At 47.6% G+C, this 18,781-nt stretch overlaps 2 protein-coding genes across 2 annotated transcripts in view; one reads left to right on the top strand and one right to left on the bottom strand.

Annotated features, from left to right (window-relative positions):
• The window catches only part of Vps13c (vacuolar protein sorting 13 homolog C), a 162,396-nt gene extending 157,593 nt beyond the window's left edge, over nucleotides 1-4,803 (bottom strand). The window contains exon 1 of the mRNA XM_051156733.1: nucleotides 4,628-4,803. Within this exon, the coding sequence (XP_051012690.1) occupies nucleotides 4,628-4,727 (100 nt within the window). The 5' untranslated portion in view covers nucleotides 4,728-4,803. The remainder of the gene's footprint in view (nucleotides 1-4,627) is intronic.
• An 8,789-nt stretch (nucleotides 4,804-13,592) lies between these two features.
• Nucleotides 13,593-14,652, top strand: LOC127198068 (C2 calcium-dependent domain-containing protein 4A-like). The gene has a single exon (XM_051155862.1). The coding sequence runs from the start codon at nucleotides 13,603-13,605 to the stop codon at nucleotides 14,629-14,631; it is 1,029 nt and encodes a 342-aa protein (XP_051011819.1). The 5' UTR covers nucleotides 13,593-13,602; the 3' UTR covers nucleotides 14,632-14,652.
• Nucleotides 14,653-18,781: the final 4,129 nt, after the last annotated feature.

Raw genomic sequence — 18,781 nt, 5'->3', positions numbered from 1 at the left:
CTCAGTTTTGGGGGCGGACGGTGGGAGGGGACAAAAGACATTGGCACTCACGTGTGATGGTAGCAGATGCCTGGTGTCAGAGGAAACATGCTTTAGAACAAGCAACAGGAGGCTGTCCACCTACCATTGCCACCCGCCACCCACATCTGCAAAGGACCTTCCTTAGCCTTCCGCCACAGACGCTATGTATGTTCGTTACAGAGCAGGAAACTGAAAGAATTAAGACATTTTTCTCTAGGGCCTGTTTCTACTACACCAAGGTTTTGTTGTTGTGGGTTTTGTTTTTTTTTTTTTTAATGTATTTTTGCCTAAACCACTTTCAAAAATATTTAAGAACTCTTTGGCATTAAATAATCTTTCAAGAATAAAATCCAAGGCATGAGGTGGTGGCACACACCATTTATTACAGCGCTCAGAAGGCAGAGGCAGGAGTATCTCTGTTAGTTTGAGGCCAGCCAGGTCTACAGAGCAGGTTCCAGGGCAGCCAGCCAAGGCTCCACAGCAAAACTCTGTCTCAAAAAGTCAAAAAAACAAATTCCAAAAGCCAGCCACAAAGTTTAACAGCCTTTATGTCCCTCTGAAGTTCGTCATCGTTGTTGTTGTTGCCTCTGCCTCTTCAGTTAAAATAATTATTACTTTTTTATGTATTGTAGCTGCATGTGGCGCTCAGAGGACAACTTGTAGGAATCAGGTCTCTCCTTCTGCTAAATGCATCCTGGAAACTGAACTCGGGTAGCCGGGCTTAGAAGCAAGTACCTTCACCCACTGAGCCAGCACTCTTGCTGGCCTTGTTTATTCTTTATTTAAAAATCAATGTCCAGGGACTGGAGAGGTGGCTCAGAGGTTAAGAGCACTGACTGCTCTTCCCGAGGTCCTGAGTTCAATTCCCAGCAACCACATGGTAGCTCACAACCATCTATAATGAGATCTGGTGCCCTCTCCCTGGTGTGTAGGTGTGCATGCAGGCAAAGCACTGTATACATAATAATAAATCTTTTTTAAAAATTCAATATCCACAATATATAATCTGATTCTAAGTTTTGTAATAATTTTTCTCTTCTTTTCCATGCTCCAATTTTCTTCTTTATTGTGGGTTTTGTTGTTTGGCTGTCTCATAGGCCCAGCACAATATTTTTCAAATTATAGCAACACTATATTTTGACTCTGGAACCTCGGTGGGCACATCAAAACAAAGGTCATGCATTCTTACAGACATGCTGCATGTCAGTCATTTAAGATACCTGTTTCTCTTGCTAGACATATCTTAAAGAGTAACATGTTTTCTCTAGATCCTCTTTTACTCCTTACTAAAATCTGTCCACCCAATGGGTCTCATTATATGCAGAAGACAATCTCTATTTTCTCCTTAGACCAGCTCCTCAATCACTATGCAGGGCTGGACAACCCTCTCTTACAGCTCTCTTACAGACTGCCCATCCCTCACACTGCTAGGTGTTGTTTGTTGCTGTTTGGGTTTTTGTTTGATGTTTGTTTGTTTGTTTGTTTGTTTGTTTTGAGACAGGGTTTCTCTGTGTAGCCCTGGCTGTCCTGGACTCGCTTTGTAGATCAGGCTGGCCTTGAACTCACAGCGATCCTCCTGCCTCTGCCTCCCTGAGCGCTGGGATTACAGGCATGCGCCACCACACCCAGCTAATGCCAGATGTTTTTAGCAGCATCCCTAGGATCTACCTTGCACATGCCAACAGCACACCTCCTGGATCAAAAGCATTTTAGGCACTGCCAAACACATCCTAACCCTGAAAAAGACTGCTACGGGCTAATCTAATATGCCAGTTAAGTTTTATCAACTTATTCTCCAAATAACAAAAATAAATAAATATGGGAAATTTCTACATGAAGAATCCTCTTATTCCAAAGTTTCAAACATGCAAAAGTTGAAGGGGGAAGGAAAAAAAGCAATGACACATAAATATTATCTGCTAACACACATGCAGTTTTTATAAAGGGCTACATATAATTTTCAAATTTTCTTGAAAAGTTTTGTCAGCACCTTGGATGTCTTATCAACGATTTCATTAATATCCCATTTGTTTATCACCGACCCCCTCCACACCAAATAAAAGCTAAGGTCAGTTTCTCTTAGCAGTACTGTCTGAGTAACAGTCAACTCAGACTTGTCCTTCTATTTTCAGGAGGATTTGGATTAGAAGACAACGAGTTGAGCAATAACTACAAAGCACATGACATCCAGAAACCATTCGTCAAACTTTGCAAGAGCTGAGCTGGGAGCTGACAAAGCACAGTCAATGACTGTTCCCAGGACGACTGCTCAGGCACACTGCACAGCTATTGCAGACTACCGACAGAGTATCATATCCTAAAAAAAAAAAGAAATAAAATGGAGCTGGGGTTACAGCTCATTAGAGCGTCACTGGGCACCGACAAGGTCTGGAGTTGGGTCCCCAGCACCAGGAAATAAAGTAAAGCAGAAAACAGAATAAAGAAAAGTCATGTTCCTGGGTCTCACTGAGGCCAGCGAGGCGGGAGGTGTGGCAGAGGGGCTGCACCACTTAAATTCCATGTGAATGAGCGGAAACCTTCACACTGGCTTCACTGCCAAAACTGTTTGCAGACAGAACTACACAACATGGATGCTAGCATGCCCAACTTCTAACTCTAAAAAGTAAAAGTGAGTAGGTTTGATGGTAAGGGAATCTTCAACCCAGACATTTTATTTCATTTTTAAAAGACCTAGACACGGGACAATACAACCACTGCGGCCAGTGGTGAGTGGTGTCAGCAGGAATACTATCAAGTCAGGTATGATTTAACCCCTTCAGTCCATACAAGTGCTTTCTCCCTGGAAGCTGAAATAAAGAAACAAAGGGCCTTACAGTAAATGGCTGTCCAACTCAGCAGCAGGCCTGGGACCATAGGGGTAAAAGTGACCTGAAGCACTGTCTTCAAATGTTTTACAAAGAATAACCACACTACAAGAATTCTGAAGAAACACTAGACCTCTCTCCCTCCCTCTCTCCCTCTTTCTCTCTCTCTCTCTCTCTCTCTCTCTCTCTCTCTCCGCAGAAGGATATTGACACTTAACTCCTTTTAAAAACTTTTCCTTTTGCATTATGAAGCAGAGATGGGCACACGAAGTATGTCTTTATGGGAGATCATGAACAGGAACCTATTTTAAAATACAACATGTACCAGGCAGTGGTGGCGCACACCTTTAAGCCCAGCACTCGAGGAGGCAGAGACAGGCAGATCGCTGTGAGTTCAAAGCCAGCCTGGTCTACAAAGTGAGTCTAGAACAGCCAAGGTTACACAGAGAAACCCTGTCTCAAAAAACCAAAATAAATAAATAAAATACAACATGCTCCTACGTAGCTCAGGGTACAAGTCAAACAAACAAGTTGTAATCCAGTGACAGCACTGTCTGCTAAAGGTCAGGTGCCTCTCTCTAATCATTAGTTGTAGGAGCCCGGATTTGTGACAGACATGTGAAAATCCTTTACCTACTAATGGGAGGTAATAGCAATATACAAGCCTAGCGGACGGGAACAGTCCATACATTTTTGCTTCGTGACTGTGTTTCTCGTAACCTCATTATAAACTGACTTCGTAGCTGAATTTTAAAAACGCATCTATTCAAATACCATCTCAACAAGTTAGCCAACATAAAATGTATTGAGATGCACTTTTATTTTATTTTATTCTGTACTCCATTAGAGGAAGAGCTCATTTCCAAACTAACGCATTTATACGCGGAGCATGTCACCACGCTTCAAGTACCAAACAGCTAGCTTCCCCATTGGCCAGTGCCAACCAGACAGGGCAAGCCTGTTCTTAAATAGCCAACAAACGCAGTTCCATCCATTTAGGCTGCCTGCTGATGTTTAATTTCCTCCCAAAGCTGACAAAATTCCCAAGCTTTATAGTAACTTAGGAAATAAATTAAAAAAAAAAAACTCCCATATCCCCCCGACACCCAGTATGTGCTGGTATTTTGCGGTGCTGAGGAAGCCAGAAGCGGACGTTCTGCCTCTGAGGTACACTCCCAAATCCAAGTTTACTGAAGGATGCCGAAGCAGGCTGCTTATCACAAGACTTTTTTCCTCCTAATCTCCAGGATAATAGCCTTGGCAGGTCTTCCAGCACTTGCACCCAAGCAGACAACCTTACTTAAAGATGCCTCTGGCCAGTCGCTTAAACATCTATCTCAAAACAAAAAACAAAAGAACTGCACGGCCCTCTGACTAACGAGGAAGTGGCCCAGAACAGTGACTCATGGTAGGAATCCCTAAATTAAGAGAGTCCTTGGGGACAGGGCACACCTGTCTTCTCACTGTCACCCCTGCCCATCCCACAAAGCCAGGTCTGGGAACCAAAGGAGAAGGGAAGCTCGGTCCCGGGGCCATGAGATGCAAGGGGAGACAGGCTGGCACTGTACGGAGCATGAGCCGTGCTCTGACGTCCTCTGCTGAGGTAAATAATTACATATCCCCCACCCCCTTGTTTTATGCCGACCGGTTCGGGAGGACCTCTGAGCAGCGCGCTGCCCCCGCGCAGGGGACGTCGAGAGCAGGGACATGCCCAGCGGGGTCCCCGGGGTCCCCAGGCTCCGCGACGCTCTCATGCCAGCCGGCCGTGGCATCGCGCTTACCGCCCCAGATCCCCAGCTTTAGCTGGGACTTGTTCAGGTTCTCCACGTAGTCCCCTAGGAAGCGGTTCAGCAAGTCGGCGACCACCGACTCCAGCACCATGGCGGGGACGAGGAGGCGGGAGAGGGAGGAGCCGGAACGCAGCGCGCCGCGGTGGGCGGTGGCCCGCGCAGAGACTGACAGCCAAGGCCCGCCCCGTGCCGCGCGTGCGCGACGCCGCCAGTGCGCAGGCGTGCCCCCACCCACCCACCCTGCGTTAGACAGGCGGCCGACATAAGAGAGAGGGAGGCCTGAGGCAAGTCGCTGTGGGTTCGAGTCCCGAACATCTCATAATCCGGGCATAGCAATACACTCCTCTTAACCCCAACACTGGGGAGAATAGACATAAGAGGGTCATAAATTCAAGGTCATCCTTGGCTACATAGCCACTTCAAGGCCAGAGTAGGTAATATGAGGCCCTGTGTTAGATTTTTTTTTTTTAGGTAATAAAATCGATTGGTGAGATGGCCCCGTGGGTAAAGGTGCGAAACCTGAAGATGTGAGTTCAATTCCTGAAACTCAATGGTGGCAGAAGACAGCAGACATCCTCAAGTTGTTCTGACCTTCTCACTTCATTATGCCTTGCATGTACAGAAGCACACAGAGCCAAAGCCAAGGCCACAGAGTAAGATAGTGTCTAAAAAATAAACCAAAAATAAAGGCTGAGAGTGGCAGCACTCAAAGGCAGGTGGATGTATTTGAGTTCGAGCACAGCCTCGGCTACATAATGAATTCCAGACCATCCAGAGCTACACAATAAGACTCTGTCTCAGAAAGATAGACAGACACATAGATACATAGATAGATGGAAATTTTTTTAAAGGAAAAAAAAGAAGGAAGGAAGGGGGAAAACAGTGCAATCCTTAACCATTTTTTTTTTCCCTTGCTGTCAGACTAAACTTAGACCCTCTCAGCTTTCCTGTGTATAACCAATAAACAGCAAATCTGCCTGGTATATAGTGTTTGTGTGCCCTGGATTCTTCTGTCTCCCTTGGACCAGCTCACTGGTATCTACAAACTGGCCCCTACCCTCCAGCTTTGTTTGTTTTCTTTATTCTTCAAAGTGACACAGAGGTCATTTTCCAGAGCACAGATGAGCCTGTTAGGTGCCTAGGAAAAAATAATAACCTGATACTTACAACACCCTCTTCACTCCTGTCCAACAGCTCCCAGCATTTAGAACACTCTCTTCGGCCTGCCCTCAAGTTCTTTCTAACCATCCCCATGGGGTGATTAATCTCAATGTCAACCTGACACCACATAGAGTCGCACGGAGGATAGGCCCTGGGCAATGCCAGTCAGGGATTACCTTGATTTAGACAAGCAAGATGGGAAGGCCTGCCCACGAGAGTGGCACCATTCCCCAGGGAGGAGCCTGACCTGCATAAAGAGTAGAGAGTGAAGCACTAACCTCTGTCTCTGACTGTGTCTGTGTCTGTCTGTCTGTCTGTCTCTGTCTTTCTCTGTCTCTGTCTCTGTCTCTCTGTCTGTCTGTCTGTCTGTCTCTCTCTGTCTCTGTCTCTGTCTCTCTCTGTCTCTCTGTCTGTCTCTGTCTGTCTGTCTATCTCTTTATCTCCCTCCTTTCTTTATCATGAGTGCTATGTGACTGCTTGCTTCAAGTTCCTAACGTCTGGACTTCCACATCATGATGAGTTGCTGTACCTAAAACTGTGAGCCAAAATAAGCCCTCCCTTCCTTAAGAAGCTTCTGTCAGGTGTCTTATCACAGGCACAGAAAAGCACCTAACCCATCTCCTAAGCCTCTCACTGTCCATCCCCGCCCCGGAGCCTAGCCTCCTGCTAACTCTTCTCTGAGGGGGGTTTAAGGGACCGACACTGGTTGCTGTTGATATGGGGTATGCAATAAAAAGCAACAAAAGAGTGCAAGGTTGTTCAGAAGACAGTGGGCGGGGAAAGAGGACACCGGGCATGGGGTAGTCAAGCTAGTATAAAAGAAAGTCCAGCCTTGTGAGGGGTGTGAGGGGTGTGAGGGGTGTGAGAGGTGTGAGGGGTATGAGAGGTGTGAGGGGTGTGAGAGGTGTGAGGGGTGTGAGAGGTGTGAGGGGTGTGAGGGGTATGAGGGGTGTGAGGGGTGGGAGGGGTGTGAGGGGCGGGAGAGGTGTGAGGGGTGGGAGGGGTGTGAGGGGTGTGAGGGGTGTGAGGGGTGGGAGGGGTGTGAAGGGTGTGAGGGGTGGGAGGGGTGGGAGGGGTGTGAGGGGTGGGAGGGGTGGGGGAGGGGTGGGAGGGGCGGGAGGGGTGTGAGGGGCGGGAGGGGTGTGAGGGGTGTGAGGGGTGTGAGGGGTGTGAGGGGTGTGAGGGGTGTGTGAGGGGTGTGGGGTGTGAGGGGTGTGGGGGTGTGGGGGTGGGGGTGTGGGGGTGTGGGGGTGGTGTGAGGGGGGGGGGGTGGGGGGTGGGGGGGGGGGGGGGGGGGGGGTTGGGGGGGGGGGGGGGTGGGAGGGGGGGGTGGGAGGGGTGGGAGGGGTGTGAGCAACACTGGCCCTCCAGTGTTCATTCCCCGTATTTCAACAGCACTTTGCAATTTTGAAAAGAATAATGGGAAAATATTCCCTTATGAGCTTAATTCTGTTTATGGTTTTGTTTTGTTTTTTGTTTTGTTTTTTTTTTTTTACCCATATCCCATGAGTTCTGTCATGTCTGGTTTGCTTTTTGGTTTGGTTTGGTTTGGTTGGTCAGTTGGTTGGTTAGTTGGTTTTTCGGGACAGGGTTTCCTTGTGTAGCCTTGGCTATCCTAGTGAGGTAATTAATTTTGATAGAAAAGTGCTAGATAAAAACATAGTAGTAATTGAACTTCACAAACGCTAACTGACTCCCTCCAAATCATGCAGGCATTGCTAATTTCCTTCTCTACGCAGCCACCCTTCCCTCTGCCAATGATTATTCAATTTAATCACTACTAGGCTATCAGCCATTCTCAGATCTCTTTTAAAGGTCACTAACAGAATTAAAAAAAAAAAAAACAAAAAACTTGCTGGGTGTCGTAGCACAGGCCTTGAATCCCAGCAGGCAGATGGATTGCTGTGAAGTTAAAGCCAGCCTGGTCTACAAAGCAAGCCCAGGACAGCCAAGGCTACACAGAGAGACCCTGTCTCGAAAAACCAAAAGACAAACAAGCAAACTTGGAGTAGAATATTCAAATATTTTAGTGCAAATAATGTAATCTGTACTAATAAGAGCTTTGAAAATTCCCCCAGTTTCTACTTTCAGCCTGTTTGGAGATGCTGGTGGCTGGTTATGTACCTCTGGTAATAGCCCAAATCCTCCACATTTCTTCAAAAATCAAACATGTACATCCAGCCAGGCGTGGTGGCACACGCCTTTAATTCCAGCACTGGGGAAGCAGAGGCAGGCGGACCGCTGTGAGTTTGAGGCCAAGCCTGGTCTACAAAGTGAGTCCAGGACAGCCAAGGCTACACAGAGAAACCTTGTTTCGAAAAAAACAAAACAAAACAAAACAAACATGTACATCCCATTTTATTGTTTAAAGAATTTCTGAGCCAGGCAGTAGTGGCGCGTGCCTTTGATCCCAGCACTAGGGAGGCAGAGGCAGATGGATCTCTGTGAGTTCAAGGCCAGCCTGGTCTACAGAATGAGTTCCAGGACAGACAGGGCTACACAGAGAGACCCTGGTGCGGGAGGGGGGGAGGGAATTTCTAACACTAAACTAGACAAGGAAATCCCATAAGGCCAGTTGCATAGGCAACTGCAAGGCTGATAGAAGGAGAGGTGGCCCTCCCCAGGGAAGAGCACAGCATTGGCTGTCCAGGGACAAACAGTCAATCCTGAAACATGTGTACACACAACATTACAAGGACTGACAGGTCACATTAATTAATATACATGTATGTATATATATCATATAAAGATATGTGTGCCATAACAACTGATGAAAAAGGCTGTGAATTTGAAGGAGAATATGAAGAGAGTACATAGGAGGGTTTGAAGAGAGGAAAGTAGGCAGATAAATATTGGTATTATAATCTCAAAAATAAACAAATAAAAAGAAAAAATTAAGAACTACACCATTTCCATCCCACCCACCCCTCCCCATCCCTTTTTCCCCCCAAAGATTTATTTGTTTGTTATTTGTACAGTATTCTGTCCGCATGCCAGAAGAGGGCACCAGATCACATGAGCCACCATGTGGTTGCTGGGAATTGAACTCTGGACCTTTGGAAAGAGCAGCCAGTGCTCTTAACTTCTGAGCCCTCTCTCCAGCACACCCCATCCCATTTTTTAAAAAGCATAACTAATATTTAAAAAAAAAAAAACACCATCAGGTGCTAGACTCAGTGGTTAAAAAAAATGGTTGCTCTTCCAGCGGATCCAAATTCCATTTCCAGCACCCACATAGCTGTTCCCAGCCATCTGCACTTCCAGGGGATCCAATGATCTCTTCTGACCTCTGTGGGCACTGTACATGTGATGCACAGATGTACATACATTCAGACACTTGCACATAAAACAAAATAATCATTTTACATATTAAAACACTGTCAGAGCCAGACAGTGGTGGCGCACGCCTTTAATCCCAGTACTCGAGAGTCAGAGGCAGGTGGATCTCTGAGTTCGAAGCCAGCCTGGTCTACAGAGTATGTTCCAGGACAGGCAAGGCTACACAGAGAAACCCTGTCTCATGGGGAGGAGGTGAGGAATCAGCACCCAAAGTACAGCCTTATTAGGGAAATAAATTGGAATCATAGGCTAAGTAAAGAGAATAAAAACCATAGTGATTGCAGCTATTACTTGCTTTTTAAACCAGAATTAATGAAGGTTAGAACACCTTAGGTTGTCTCTTGACTTTTTCCTGTGCATACCTGCACACACACACACACACACACACACACACACACACACACACGCACGCGCGCGCATGCACGCACGCATGCAGAGACAGAGACAGAGAGAGAGAGAGAGAGAGAGAGAGAGATTGAAGGGGAGGTCTAAGAGGATGAAAGACTGTATGGCAAGGAAGCTTCGAGAACATCTGGTTAGTCTAACCACCTACGTCAGTGGTTCTCTTCCTAATGTTGAGACCCTTTAAAACTGTTCCTCGTGTTGTGGTGGTGACCCCCCCAACCATAAAATTATTGTGTTGCTATTTCATAACCGCAAAGTTGCAAGTGTTATGAACTGCAATGTAATATCTGATATGTGACCCCCAAAGGGTTTATGCACCCCCCCATGTTGAGAGCTGCTGACCTAAGTTGGTAGAAGACACTGAAGACCAGAGAGAATTAAGGGGCTCACTCAGTGTTTCACCAGTTAATGACCATAAAGCCCACAGGTCCTGTATCCGTACTTTGTGGGGTGGAAAGAGATGTGTGAATCAGAGCACCAGCCGATCATTTCTCTTGCTTTCTAGACACCTAACCTCCTGTGTGCTGTTTTGTAAATCTGGTGGGTTGTGATTGTTGTTTTTATCAACACAGAAAAATTGTTCATTTTAATAAGTATGGCACAATGCGATTTAGGGTTCATCTATATAAATCAAGATATTTTCTGATGAGGATAATTAACATAGACATCACTTTAAACCTGTATTTGCCTGTATGGTGAATGCATTCCAAGTCTTTTCGAGCTGTTTTCAGATATATGCAATGCACTATTGTTGGCTGTCTTCACCCTCCTGTGCCACAGAACACATGTCTCCCCTCCAACTTGTCCCGTTATCCAGCCTCTCCCATCCCATGCTCAGTAAATCTGTTTTTAAACATTCAGTTCCTGTTTACTCTGAGGGTACACCCAGCCACAGTGGGTGGTGTTTTCACAGTCTCATCCCTGGATATCCCCACAGCTACAGCCACGAGCGCAGAATGATCTTGCCCTTCTGGTGTGTTCTGGACACCTGGCTGGGCCACATCACACCAACCTCCCAAGTACTGGGTGGCTCCTGCTTCCGTTGTTAAGTAAAACATGAGACTTATGTGGTCACAGAGGAGCGGTCTATGAGGACACTTCTCGGTTGTTTTCAAGAAACGTTATACAGGAAATGTTTCCCAGGTGCTACTAAAGAAGGCACACCGCTAGTAAAAATAAAGCAAGCCCGCCTTGCTTGGTTGGGCAGAGAGGTGTTTTTCAAGAATTGCAGTGTGAATCAGCTAATTCCTGGCTAAGCGAGGTGTGATGACAGTAACAACAGCTGTTAGCCAGCCCATGCGGCCCAGGGAGTTCTCAAGGATACCTCTACCCTGACCACAGTCTAGGTGGTAGATATGACCTCTTCCATCTACGTGCTGGCTTCAAAAAGTCAGTGACCTTGAGTCACAATTTCTCAGGCTGAGTTCCCCATAGTCCTTGTCATTTTAACCAACATCCAGGACAGCATGGACTGGACAGCACTTTCCCTCTGGGAAGAAATGAGTTTGAACATATATATGTACATGGCCTTTAGGTATAACTTAGCAATTACTCTCTCACAGACTGAACCTTGGTCCAAGAATTTGAGCCAGGGCTAGAGGTGATAAGATAAAAGAAGCTAGTCACAGACGCGGTAAACCCAGCGACCCTCTCCGACCCTCCCTATCAGACTAAACATTAAATACAGTCCAAAGTCCCTTGACCTGGAAGAGACGGTTCCACGCCTAAAAGCACTTGCTCTTGTAAGGGACCCAAGTCTGGTTTCCAGCACCCACAAGGGGCAGCGCACAGCCACCTGTAACTTCAGCTCCAGGGAATCCATCGCCCCCTTGTGGCCTCGGTGGGTATCTGCATGAAGATGCATGAGTGTGCTGTGTACGCAAAATAAAATATTTTTACACTTTTCCTTGTCACTACTGCCTTGGCTAGATGGAATTAAATTTTTTCGACTTTGCTGTTTCCTCCCTCTTCTACTAGTTGAACATAAGCTGATGGGGTGTCTGGGACAGCATGGATTCATGTGTCTACCATAGCGGTTAAAACCCAGGAAGCATCCAGTAACTTCTGCTTTAAACACATGAATGAACTAAGGAATGTTTAGCATAATAACAATGGACATAACAGCTAGTATCATGCACGTCAGGTCCTGGGCCAAACTGTTCGTTCGCATTACCGGTCTTATCCAAGGGCAAACCTATGGGCTGTGTGTTATTGTGGTCTTTACATTGGACGCCAAGGCTCGGAAACATTCCGTAACTTGCTCAGAGTGAGATGCAGCTCTTCGGTCGTGATTTCCAAGCTAACTTGCTTACTTGCTGTCAGTGTCCCCACCACCATCGTAAATAACAGTACTGATATTCACTGCTCCTGTGTCTTTAGCGTTTGCTGTGTTCCATGCACACTGCATAACAATATGCATTAACCCCTAATGACTCACTTACTGTTCATTAGTAGGCATATTCCTTTCATTTCCTTTCTTTAATGACAATGGGCAAGTTACTAAACCTCTGAAACGCTGGGGGTCTTGTTTGTTTGTTTGTTTGTTTATAAATCATGGATAATCCGAACTCCTAAGGTTCCTGTGACAACCTAGAGATGAAGCCATCAAGCGCATTGTATGTCCCGGAAGCAAAGCACACAGGACTTGTCCCAAGCTGAAGCCCCTTTTGCCTAAATTCCCCTTAATTCATCCAACGCTGCTTGGAGGGGCCGTTCTCTGGCATCTTAGACATTACCCCATGTCCATACACTAACCGAAATATCTCAGGATCCCTGTCAGCTCAAGCTGCCAGCAACTCTTAAAGGATAAACACTAAACTGTCAGAAGAAAGGATGGGGGTCTCAGATAGGCCCAGTCCCCAAAGGCCAAACGTGGTCGATGGTATCTCCAACGGATATACCAATGGCTGCATGTATGGGGTATAGTTCCCTAATTAAAAATTATCATCTAAGTTTAAAAGGTAGTGTACACTAGGTGATTTCTTTACACAGGAATACACCCCTGTGACCCCACCCAAGACAAATATGGAACGTTTCCGGAACCCCATATGCCCCCACCCACCCACCCAGACTGATTTAAAATCAACAGAGAAAGAACCTCTAAAATCAGAACTGAATGCAGAAAGGAAAGAACTTTCAACGCTAGACGGCAAGAAAGTTGGGTATGAGAAAGGTCACTGGGTAAGACAAACCGACTCGGGGCTTCTTCTGACTGGTGCACGCAGAGCGCTTCTGTGCAGTCACGCTCGTTTTGTCCATCCGTCCTTACGGGCTGCGACATGGTCCAGACTTAATCCTGTTTTCCATATGAGGAAACAAACTTGACCAGGGTTTTGAGAACAGCAGAACTGGCTGCAGGATCAGCTCAGCAAATCCAGCCACGTGGCAGAGGGACCTGGGAGGGCGAGCGTCAGGTTACCAGGCAGCACGGTGACAGCTGTATAAAAGCCCGGACCAGCTGTCCTGAAACACTAGCGGTCCACCCTACCGCGGGCGCGCGCGCTTTGAATTTCTCAGCGTCTCTCTAGGGTTCGAAAACCACCTGACTTCAAGCACCAAGGTAAATGAATGGGAACCCAGTTACCTCCTGGGTGTGAGACTCGGGTGACCCGAAGCTCTCTGGAAGGAGCCACCGTTTTTGGTGTGCGTGTGTGTGTGCGTGTGTGTTAGCGCCGAGGACTGGACCTTTAAGGTTTCAGGAAACGGATGCACAAATGCTCAAAGCAAAGCACCTCTTGGCACCAGGATCAGAGGCGAAAGTTAGAAGACAAAGGTGGCAGGCCCCATGAGGGTGGGTGGGAAAGGCTGCAGCAAGCTACAAATCTTCCTGACAGCCTACTGGAGACAGGGTGGAGAGGATAAACGATTGTTCGACAGTCTCTAAAACCAGCTTGCAACGGGAGTGAGGGGTGCATTTTGTCTTGTAAGAATCAAGACAGGGCGAACTCGAAGAAAGGAGACAGAAAATCCTGCTTTCCTCCAAGTTGCCTCTGACAGGTGTGCGTTTATGTGTTGCAGGCCGCCTCATACAGAAGATAGTCCAGTTCCGACACTGGGACCAGATGTGGCGTCTGGAGAGGCTTCTGCGGAACCGAGATAGCTTTCTCCCAGGGCGCGCCCGCCGCACCAAAGCTGGCTCCTCCGCTGCGTGTGCCAACGTGCTCACTCCTGACCGCATCCCAGAGTTCTGCATCCCGCCGAGGCTGGAATCCAGCACTGCTTGGGCTGCGCTGCAGGACGCCTGCTGGGCTGCGGACGCGGAGACCGACCAGGGCGCGGGCCACACCGACTGGGACCCGCGCTCACAGGCCGCGCTCTCGCTGCCGCACCTGCCACGCGCGCGCACCGCCTACGGCTTCTGCGCGCTGCTGGAGTGCCCGCACACGCGCCGGAAAGAGTCGCTCTTCCTCGGCCGCCCTGGCACCCTCTTCCCGCGGTCGGGGCTTCGCCAACGCGGGCACGCCCCCGGGAGCCCGCCCCGAGTTCCGGACGCCCCGCGCCCCGCGCCGCGCGACCCAGACGCCGCCCCAGTCCTGCCGCCTACTGCTGCGCCCCGCAGACGCCGTCTCCTGCGCGCCCCAGACGGGCTGCTGAGCCGCGCTCTGCGAGCACCTCGACGTCGGACCGGCGCGCGCCCCTCGTCCCGCGGCGACGAGCACCAGCGCGCCGCCTCTTGCGCGTCCCCGGCCGCCACCGACCCAGATCCCCAGCGCCTGCAAGCCGAGGCCAACGTGCCTCTGGGCCGCGGGGCTTGCACGCTGCGCCTGGCCGCCGAGTACTCTCCGCGCAGCGCCTGCCTCCGCCTCCGCCTGCTGCGCGCTGAGGGCCCCGCTGTCGCGCTCGAGCCCCGCAACGTGGGCTGTCGCCTCAGCCTGGTGCTGCGGCCGTCGTCGGGCCAGCAGCGCGCCAGTGTAGTCCGCCGCAGCCGCAAGGCCGCCCTGGACCAGGACTGCTGCTTCGACGGGCTCTCGGAGGAGCAGCTGCGCCGCCTGGCCGTGCGCATCAAGGCGGAGAGCAAGGGCCGCGGGCTGGAGCGCGGGCGACCTCTAGGCCAGGGCGAGCTGCTGCTGGGCTCTCTGCTACTGCTCTGAGCCTGGCTTCCCTGCCTTACTTGAGATCGCTTGGCCCTGGGATGCACAGACTCATGGCCCAGAGACACTTGCAGTCTCTTGGCCCTGGGACACTCTCTGTTCTTGGTCCTGGCACACTCACAGCCTCTTGGCTCTTGGACACTGACAGCCATTTGTACAAAAGAGACATGTGTTCATTTTTCTAATCGGGGCTTCGTTTCAATCCATTCCTGGCAGAGATGATTGTGGATTAGCACAGTAACACGTGTAACTTCTTTTTGTGTGGGCTGACGCTTTGAGATTTCCGTAGTTAAGCAGTGGTTCCCCACTGTAGACAGCAATTGCATTTAATATGTATTGCACACTCCAACTGGAAAACAGTTCGTGCCACGCAATGTTAGACCAGCCTCGTTTTAAAAGTCCGTTCATTCCATGGCTAATCCTTTGAGGCTGGTAATGTCAGCTACCTACAAAGCACTAAGACAGGCCAGGGTAACGGTGCTTTCTGCCAACCCTCATCACCCTAACTAGAATCTAGTGAGGATTGTGGGACCTACGTGATGGGAGAAGGGAAAATATTCCTGCAAGCTCTCATCTGGCGTGACCTCACCCCAATGCAGATAAATAATGCAATTAAATCATTTTTAATAAAAGGCCTGGAAGTAATGACTTCAAGTGAGGACTCCAATTGTATCCTAAGCTCCATCCTGTTGGAAATACACTAAAGGGGTGGAAATAATTTTAATATTTAATATTTAAGTAGCAGTTATAATATTCTAACTCATTTCACGTGGAGAGCAGCCTCAGATGGTAGGCGCAACTATCCTCATCGTGCAGATGAGGAAACTGAGGCACAAAATACAGACAAGTTGGGGTTTGAATGTAGGGTATCAGTATTAAATGCTTGTCTGGGGATTGGTGTGTACAATTCAATTGGTACAGCGCTTGCCTAGCATATACAAAATCCTGGGCTCCATCCCCACCAGAACTGCATAAACCTCAGGTCCTGTTAACACATACCGGTAATCAAAATACTGGGAGGTGAAAGGCGATGGGTCAAAAGTTCAAGGCCATCCTCAGCTATGTAGGGAGTTAAAAGCCAGCATAAGACCATGCCTGAAAAAATAAAATAAAATAAATAAAATACTCACCCTCTGAAAGTAATGTGGTGTTGCATCTTGGCTGAAATGGCTCTGAGTTCAAAATCATAGTCCTCATTTTCATCAAGGAAAGCAAATTGGTAACATATGGACAAGCACTTAGGACATCAGTCTGAGACTGAGGCGAAAGCTAACCCGCCCCAGACCCTCAGGGTCCAGAACCCTAATCTCACTAGCTCCAGTAGAGCTAAGCTGCCAGGGCCCTGCAGTCTGGGAGCACACAGAATGCTGTTCTCCTTCTGGCTTCTGATCAGCTCCTCTGTGTCTTCAGGATGATTTTCCTTCATCCCTCATCCACCACTAGCAAGCTGGCTTACTCCTTCCTTTCTTGGGCGTGTAAGTAGACATCATATTCTAAGCTATGGTAAGAGACAGCAAAATATAGGATCAGACTGGACTGAGAAACGGTTCCCAGTGCTGCTCAATTGGGCGGTATTATCCATGGGAGCTCCCGAAGAATGCTACCAGAAAAAAAAATTCTGTTTCTGGTCCATCTCAAACTGAAGACTGTGGTGAGGCTTCGCATCAGTGACCATTGGGAATACCAACACCGTCTAAGATATCTGCTTCCAGAAACTTGCAACTGCTGCCCACACGAATGGCAGTGTCACCATAGTCCTTGCCTGACTCCTGCCCCCTTTTCCTATTTACTATGTCCCTGCCCCTCAAGCCAATTGTGTTTCTCTTTAAACCTTTTCATGATCTTGAAGTGAAAACAACTTATCTGTGTGACACGCCACTGTTGGCTTTCTGCTTTCCTTGCACTAGTAGGTGAGATATAACCAAGTCCTTGTTCTGGAAAGCTGCAGTCTCTGCCCTCACTAGATTATAAGCATGGCGTTTTATTATGTAAATGTCCCCAAGAAGGCGAACTAATTTATTTTAAGGTCCTAGATTCTCCACAAAGGTGTGGTGGGTGCTTCTAACCAGAAGCCACATCAGTTAAAGTTACAGTTGATCTGAAGTCTAAGACTATAGTCAGAAGAATTTCTGAAAGACTAAAATATAATGAAAGAGTAAATAACTGAACCGTGGAATTATCACTTTGAAAAGAACTTTTAGTATCATTTTATGCAACTATGTAATGTCTTAAGAGTGGATTAAAATGGCAAACAATAGATTGCTTTAATCACTTAATTTCTAAGAGCTAAGACCAGAACTAATTCTTTTGTCTTTAAATCTGGTGAACTTCCACACCAATGATTCTTCCCCCCCAAAAAGAACTGTTTTGCATATATTTATTTCACTCATTGAATTAATTTGAATACAAGTCATATTTGTAATCTATATTTGCCATGTCATTAGCCTTCTGGGGAGCAGAGTTGAATTTGGTTTGCAGTTGCTGCCCTCTAGTGGACTGCTCCAGGGTTTGTTCCTGGAGCTCACCTTGTTAGACCAGCTCATGGAATTGAAGTTCTGTTTCTGTTGTTTTCGTTAGTTTGTTTATCTGTTTGTTTCCCGCAGTTCTCTGTGATAACCTTAGACATCCTGAACTTGCTTTGTAGGCCAGGCTGCCCTCAAACAAACAGAGGTTCTTCTGCCTCTGCCTCCCTGAGTGCTGGGATTGAAGGAGTGCACCACCACAACCGGCTCTTTTACTTTCTTTCTTTCTCTATACATGTCAGGCAGTACATGTCTTGCATATGGAATTGTAACAAGCAAAAAAATCTGCTCATACCGGAACAGAAGCAATTAAAACAGTATTTTGAGCCATAGTTGGTTGCATGCATTAGTCAACTATTTAGAATAAAGCTGACAGTGGCTTGTTGGTTTCAGACGCCTTCTGTAACCATGCTCCGGGGCTGGAGAGATGGCGCAGTGGTTAAGAGCACTTGCCACTCGTGCAGAGGACCAGTTCCCAGCACCTACACCAAGCAGCTCATAACCACCTGCAACTCCAACTCCTGGGGATCCAGTGTCCTCTTCAGAGCTCTGTGGGCGCCTTCATACATGCACTACACATACAGACACGGCAGGCACGCACACTTACAAGCTACAAGAATGGTTAGCCCAGTGTTTGTGACACGAGAAGCTCACAAAGAATGTATTTGCCATTTAAAAAAAAAAAAAGTAAAATGAAGTAAAAACAAGAGAGGAAAGGACAACCATTGTGTCACTTACACACCATGACAGTTTCCATTGATTGTCCACTTGACAGAAGCAAGACTCGCCTACAGGACCACGCTGTGGGCGAGTCTCTGAGAGAATGTCTAGATTGGGTGCGTTAAGGTGGTGAGGCTGCGGGCTGCAACCTCCCCAGGGCTGGGGTCCAAATGAAAAGCGAAGAATAAGCTTAACACAGGATTCATCTCGCTTTCCTCACTGGAGACACAGTGTGTGTGAGCCGCCTGCTTCAACCTCCTGCCGCCATGGTTGCCACCCTGACAGACCGTACTGTGCAGCTAGAAGCCCAAACCAGCCCTTCTTTTCTTCAGCTGTTTTGGTCAGACGTTCAGTAATGGCAGTGAGAAGCGTAACTAAGATACCCTTTAATGTCCCCAAAAGCCAGTTTGAGCAGTGTGTGACCTTCTTTCAAACTGATGTCATGGCTGTTATAGGCCCGTAATAAAATTCAGAGCTAATGAGAGTTTGCTGTATCCATGCCAAAAAAAATAATATATATAATAATATAATATATTATAATATATATATATATATATAATATATATATTATAAAAGCTGAGTTTATAAGCACAGTGGGAAATTTCCAATTAACTTCCGGTTTGTTTTAGCTGACTTTACAAGACTAGGGGTAGAAGGTCCTCTTGATAGACCAGGATTCATGCAGAAGTGCTTCCAACTAGTGACAAGGTATTAGCAGACTGCCAGGGAAAGTAGTGCCTTCAAATGGATGACCTAACAAATGTGCAGACATTGCAAAATGGCATTACCTTCTCCAGCACTCACACTCAAGGAGTGAACAGTCAAGTTCTCAGAACGAACCAGTAAGTTTACTCTCTCACGCTTGGCTACATTTGCAGCTGTTCCTGGCAGAATGTGGCTGCGGGGAC

The sequence above is a fragment of the Acomys russatus genome, chromosome 14 (assembly GCF_903995435.1).
Source record: "Acomys russatus chromosome 14, mAcoRus1.1, whole genome shotgun sequence".
NCBI lineage: Eukaryota > Metazoa > Chordata > Mammalia > Rodentia > Muridae > Acomys > Acomys russatus.
This window is presented reverse-complemented; position numbering and strand designations above follow the sequence as displayed.